Below are 6,614 nucleotides of genomic sequence, written 5' to 3' on the forward strand. Positions count from 1 at the left end.
CCTGATAAGCAGAACAGGAGGAGAGTGTTCCTGGAGCAGCTGGGAAAGGGACTTGTTATCTCACACATTCAAAGAAGGTAGTGCCTCCCCTGCACAGCAGCCTCTGCAGCGCTTGTGAAAGCTGTTTAGGTGGCTAAATCTTGTCCTGATCCACCTGAGGCTGCAGCTTGGGCAGGCAAGAGGGGGAGATTCTGCCCCCCCCCCCCAAGGAGAACTGTTAAACAAATACTATGTGCTTCACATGTGAGAAATACATCTGCAAAGTCCATGCACACACACACACCTGCATACTGTCCTACATGTGATAATTACAGTTGATTGATTTACAGTGCCTACAGTGCAGTGTGGTATACGTACATTCTCTTTTTAATGAATGAACAAAAACAACCAAATGAACAAAAACAACCAAACGACCAAACGAAACGTGAAGCTATACAAACTAGTTCTGAAAGGCAACTAAACATAGGCAAGATCCCACAACTAACAATGGGGAAAAATGGCTACCTAAATATGATCCCCAATCATAGACAGCGATAAACAGCTGTCTCTGATTAGGAACCATATCAGGCCAACATAGACAAACAAAAACACTAGATGACAAAAACCCTAGACATACTACAACTAGAGTACTCACCCTGACCTAACAAAAATATATAGAAACAGAGATCTCTAAGGTCAGAGCGTGACACCTGCAGCAAAGCACCCCCACAACATGATGCTGCCACCCCCATGCTTCACGGTTGGGATGATGTTCTTCAGCTTGAAAGCCTCCCCCTTTTCCCTCCAAACATAATGATGATCATTATTGCCAAGCAGTTATTTTTTTGTTTCATCAGACGAAGAGAACATTTCGCCAAAAAGTACGATCTTTGTCCCCATGTGCAGTTGCAAACCGCAGTCTTGACTTTTTTTATGGCGGTTTTGGAGCAGTGGCTTCTTCCTTGCTGAGCGGCCTTTCAGGTTATGTCGATATAGGACTCGTTTTCGTGTAGATAACGATACTTTTGTACCTGTTTCTTCCAGCATCTTCACAAGGTCCTTTGCTGTTGTTCTGTGATTGATTTGCACTTTTCACACCAAAGTACGTTCATTTCTAGGAGACTGAAAATGTCTCCTTCCTGAGCGGTATGAAGGCTGCGTGGTCCCATGGTGTTCATACTTGCGTACTATTGTTTGTACAGATTAACGTGGTGCCTTCAGGCATTTGGAATTTGCTCCCAAGTATGAACCAGGCTTGTGGAGGTCTACCATTTTTTTCTGAGGTCTTGGCTGATTTCTTTTGATTTTCCCATGATGTCGAGTAAAGAGGCACTGAGTTTGAAGGTAGGCCTTGAAATACATCCACAGGTACACCTCCAATTGACTCAAATGATGTCAATCAGCCTATAAGAAGCTTCTAATGCCAATTTTCCAAGCTGTTTAAAGGCACAGTCAACTTAGTGTATGTAAACTTCTGACCCACTGGAATTGTGGTACAGTGAATTATATGTGAAATAATCTGTCTGTAAACAATTGCTGGAAAAATGACTTGTGTCATGCACAAAGTATTGTCCTAACTGACTTGCCAAAACTATAATTTGTTAACAAGAAATTTGTGAAGTGGTTGAAATAATGAGTCTTAGTGACTCCAACCTAAGTGTTTGTAAACTGCAGACTTCAACTGTATGTACATCTGTTCTGAAAGGCTCCAGAGTCTGCAACACCACTAAGCAAGGGGCACCACCAAGCAAGCTGCACCATGAAGACCAAGGAGCTCTCCAAACAGGTCAGGGACAAAGTTGTGGAGAAGTACAGATCAGGGTTGGGTTATAAAAAAATATCCAAAACTTTGAACATCCCACGGAGCACCATTAAATCCCTTATTAAAAAATGGAAAGAATAGGGCATCACAACAAACCTGCCAAGAGAGGGCCGCCCACCAAAACTCACAGACCAGGCAAGGAGGGTATTAATCAGAGAGGCAACAACGAGCCCAGAGATAACCCTGAAAGAGCTTCAAAGCTCCACAGCGGTGATCGGAGTATCTTGTCCATAGGACCACTATAAGCCGTACACTCCACAGAGCTGGGCTTTACGGAAGAGTGGCCAGAAAAATAAACATTGCTTAAAGAAAAGAATAAGCAAACACGTTTGGTGTTCGCCAAATGGTTAGTGGGAGACTCCCCTGTCACGCCCTGACCTTAGTTATCTTTGTTTTCTTTATTAGTTTGGTTAGGTCAGGGTGTGACAAGGGGTGGTTTGTTGTGTTTGCCCATGTCTAGGGTTTTTGTATGTTTATGGGGTTGTTTACTAGTCTAGGTGGTTTTTATGTCTATGGTTGCCTAGATTGGTTCTCAATTAGAGGCAGCTGTTTATCGTTGTCTCATATTTAGGCAGCCATATTCCTTGGGTAATTCGTGGGTGATTGTCTATGTATTAGTTGCCTGTGTCTGCACTTATTCTATATAGATTCACGTTTGTTTTTGTAAGTTTGTTGAAGTGTTCTTCGTTTCATTAAAATAGAAGATGTATTCACATCACGCTGTGCCTTGGTCTCATTGCATATGGAAGAAGATACTCTGGTCAGATGAGACTAAAATTGAGCATTTTCGCCATAAAGGAAAAACGCTATGTCTGGCACAAACCCAACACCTCTCATCACCCTGAGAACCCCATCCCAGGGACTGGGGAACTGGTCAGAATGGAGGGAATTATGGATGACGCTAAATAAAGGGAAATTATTGAGGGAAACCTGTTTCAGTCTTCCAGAGAGTTGAAACTGGGACGGAGGTTCACCTTCCAGCAGGACAAAGACACTAAGCATACTACTAAAGTAACACTCGAGTGGTTTAATGGGAAACATTTAAATGTCTTGGAATGGCCTAGTCAAAGCCCAGACCTCAATCCAATTGAGAATCTGTGGTATGACTTAAAGATTGATGTACACCAGCGGAACCCATCCAAATTAAAGGAGCTGGAGCTGTTGTACCTTGAAAAATGGGCAAAATCCCAGTGACTAGATCTGCCAAGCTTATAGAGACGTAGAAAGTATTGACTTTGGGGGAGGAGGTGAAGAGTTATGCACGCTCAAGTTTTCCGTTAAAATATTTTGCATCTTCAAAGTGGTAGGCATGTTATGTAAATCAAATGATACATACCCCCCCAAAATAGATTTTAATTCCAGGTTGTAAGGCAACAAAATAGGAAAAATACCAATGGGGGTGAATACTTTCTCCGTATCTGGGTTAGGGATTATATAGACGGGGTGTGGATTATATAGACGGGGTATGGAGCAGTACCTGGGTTAGGGATTATATAGACGGGGTATGGAGCAGTACCTGGGTTGGGGATTATATAGACGGGGTATGGATTATATAGATGGGGCATGGAGCCGTATCTGGGTTAGGGATTATATAGACGGGGTGTGGATTATATAGACGGGGTATGGAGCAGTACCTGGGTTAGGGATTATATAGACGGGGTATGGAGCAGTACCTGGGTTGGGGATTATATAGATGGGGTATGGATTATATAGATGGGGCATGGAGCCGTATCTGGGTTAGGGATTATATAGACGGGGTATGGATTATATAGACGGGGTATGGAGCAGTACCTGGGTTGGGGATTACATAGACGGGGTATGGAGCAGTATCTGGGTTAGGGATTATATAGACGGGGTATGGAGCAGTATCTGGGTGTTCATCGTCATCATCATTATATCCAGAAACCTTGTTCCAGCAGCTCATGTTCCTCTGGGGGAACCAGCTGCCCCCCATCAGAGCACCTGTCTGAACTTCCTCTCTGATTCTGATGCTGAGGACGAAGAGGCTGCCGCTGGGACTTGAGATGAGACGGGTTCGAGTGATGAAGAGGAGGAGGAGGGGAGGAGGAGGAAGAAGCTGCCGCTGGGACTTGAGATGAGACGGGAACGAGTGATGATGAGGAGGAGGAGGAAGAGGCTGCCGCTGGGACTTGAGATGAGGCGGGTCCGACTGAAGAAGGTGTCGATGAAGGGGATGACCGGGTACTGAGCTAGTGAGAGAGGGCGGCTCTGCGGATGCTACTGTATTTATCTGAAACACACAAAAACATGTAGATAGTTTAAAACACAAAGCACCCAACACTGGGTGGGAGGCTGAAATAAATACATGTAGAGATTTTTTTATGGGCGATTTGAGCAGTAATTTGTGTTTTGGGGCACAGTTCAGAAGGAGCCAGTACGGTGTCTGAGAAGTACCAAACCTCACCGTTCTACCGTGGTCCCTGAGCCTGATCTTGCGAGGGAAGCAGGGTAGACCCAGGAAAGAAACACACACAGAGAAACACCGCACTGACAAAACCACCTGGACAATACAGATCACGATCAGAGGAACCCACAGGATCAGTGTCATGCTCTGGAAAGAGAAGAGAGACAGATCAGTTTATCTCTCTCTGTGTGCATCTGTCTCTCTCTCTCTCTGTGTGCATCTGTCTCTCTCTCTCTGTGTGCATTTGTCTCTCTCTCTCTCTCTCTCTCTCTCTCTCTCTCTCTCTGTGTGTGTGTGTGCATCTGTCTCTCTCTCTGAGTGCATCTGTCTCTCTCTCTCTGTCTCTCTCTCTGTGTCTCTCTGCTCTCTGTTCTCTCTCTCTGTGTGCATCTGTCTCTCTCTCTGTCTCTCTCTCTGTGTCTCTCTCTCTCTTGCTCTCTGTCTCTCTCTCTCTCTCTCTGTGTGTGTGCATCTGTCTCTCTCTCTGAGTGCATCTGTCTCTCTCTCTGTCTCTCTCTCTGTGTCTCTCTCTCTCTTGCTCTCTGTCTCTCTCTCTCTCTGTGTGTGTGTGTGCATCTGTCTCTCTCTCTGAGTGCATCTGTCTCTCTCTCTGTCTCTCTCTCTGTGTCTCTCTCTCTCTTGCTCTCTGTCTCTCTCTCTCTCTTTCTCTCTGTGTGTGTGTGCATGTGTGTGTGTGTGCCTGTGTCTGTGTCTGTGTCTGTGTGTGTGTGTGTATACAGCAAACACCAGATGGACTTTAAAAGTAATGTACACATGTAAAGGAAAAAAAGAGTAATCTGGAGAGAGACAGAGAGCACGGAATATGTACAGTTATAAATTCCTTTTTCCTTAACACCATGGGGCGGTTTCCCAGACACAGATTAAACCGAGCTAATCGTCATCTACACTCTTTATACTCCAGGACGGGGATTAATCTGTGTCCGGGTTTTAATCCGTCCCATGATGTCATTGGCTGGATTAGCTAGATAGACAGTTACCCAGCAGGTTTAAATCAGTCTATTTAAACATCAAGAACGATAACCATTACATATCGCATTGCTCAAGGACTATAGGTCTAAAGGTCCCATTATATAGAAAACTAGTACAGTCCTGCTAGTTTAAAGGTAGATAGCCTACCTGATTTCTCAGGTCTAAATCAGTATATTTAAATGTCAAGAATGATATAACCATTATATAGTGTAACCCTCGAGGACTGGTATATCTCTGACTATACATTATATAGTGTAACCCTCGAGGACTGGTATATCTCTGACTATACAGTATATAGTGTAACTCTCGAGGACTGGTATATCTCTGACTATACAGTATATAGTGTAACTCTCGAGAACTGGTATATCTCTGACTATACATTATATAGTGTAACCCTCGAGGACTGGTATATCTCTGACTATACAGTATATAGTGTAACTCTCGAGGACTGGTATATCTCTGACTATACAGTATATAGTGTAACCCTCGAGGACTGGTATATCTCTGACTATACATTATATAGTGTAACCCTCGAGGACTGGTATATCTCTGACTATACATTATATAGTGTAACTCTCGAGGACTGGTGCATCAAAGCAGGGCCCAAGAGACTGAAAAACAGCTTCTATCTCAAGGCCATCAGACTGTTAAACATCCACAAGTAACATTGAGTGGCTGCTGCAAACACACTGACTCAACTCCAGCCACTTTAATAATGGAAAAATGTATGTAATAAATGTATCACTAGACACTTTAAACAATACCACTTAATATAATGTTTACATACCCTACATTACTCATCTCATATGTATATACTGGACTCTATACCATCTACTGCATCTTATTTACATACCCTACATTACTCATCTCATATGTATATACTGGACTCTATACCATCTACTGCATCTTATTTACATACCCTACATTACTCATCTCATATGTATATACTGGACTCTATACCATCTACTGCATCTTTGCCTATGCCTTTCGGGCATTTCTCATCCATATATTTTAATTTACATATTGTTATTCATTCCTTTACACGTGTGTGTATAAAGGTAATTTTTGTGAAATTGTTAAGATTACTTGTTAGATATTACTGCAAGGTCGAAACTAGAAGCACAAACATTTCGCTACACTCACATTAACATCTGCTAACCATGTGTATGTGACCAATAACATCTGCTAACCATGTGTATGTGACCATTAACATCTGCTAACCATGTGACCATTAACATCTGCTAACCATGTGTATGTGACTAATAACATATCTGCTAACCATGTGTATGTGACTAATAACATCTGCTAACCATGTGTATGTGACCATTAACATCTGCTAACCATGTGACCATTAACATCTGCTAACCATGTGTATGTGACCAATAACATCTGCTAACC

The 6,614-nt window shown here is 43.0% G+C and overlaps 1 protein-coding gene across 2 annotated transcripts in view; it reads right to left on the bottom strand.

Annotated features, from left to right (window-relative positions):
• Window positions 1-2,964: 2,964 nt before the first annotated feature.
• Window positions 2,965-6,614, bottom strand: part of LOC124042661 (transmembrane protein 54-like) — a 14,769-nt gene continuing 11,119 nt past the window's right edge. For both annotated transcript variants that reach the window (XM_046360743.1, XM_046360741.1), the window contains 2 exons: window positions 4,227-4,373; window positions 2,965-4,052 (listed from right to left, as the gene is read on the bottom strand). In XM_046360743.1, coding sequence (XP_046216699.1) covers window positions 3,546-4,052; window positions 4,227-4,373 — 654 coding nt within the window. In that variant the 3' untranslated portion in view covers window positions 2,965-3,545. The remainder of the gene's footprint in view (window positions 4,053-4,226; window positions 4,374-6,614) is intronic.

Source organism: Oncorhynchus gorbuscha, linkage group LG09, assembly GCF_021184085.1.
Source record: "Oncorhynchus gorbuscha isolate QuinsamMale2020 ecotype Even-year linkage group LG09, OgorEven_v1.0, whole genome shotgun sequence".
NCBI classification, from domain to species: domain Eukaryota; kingdom Metazoa; phylum Chordata; class Actinopteri; order Salmoniformes; family Salmonidae; genus Oncorhynchus; species Oncorhynchus gorbuscha.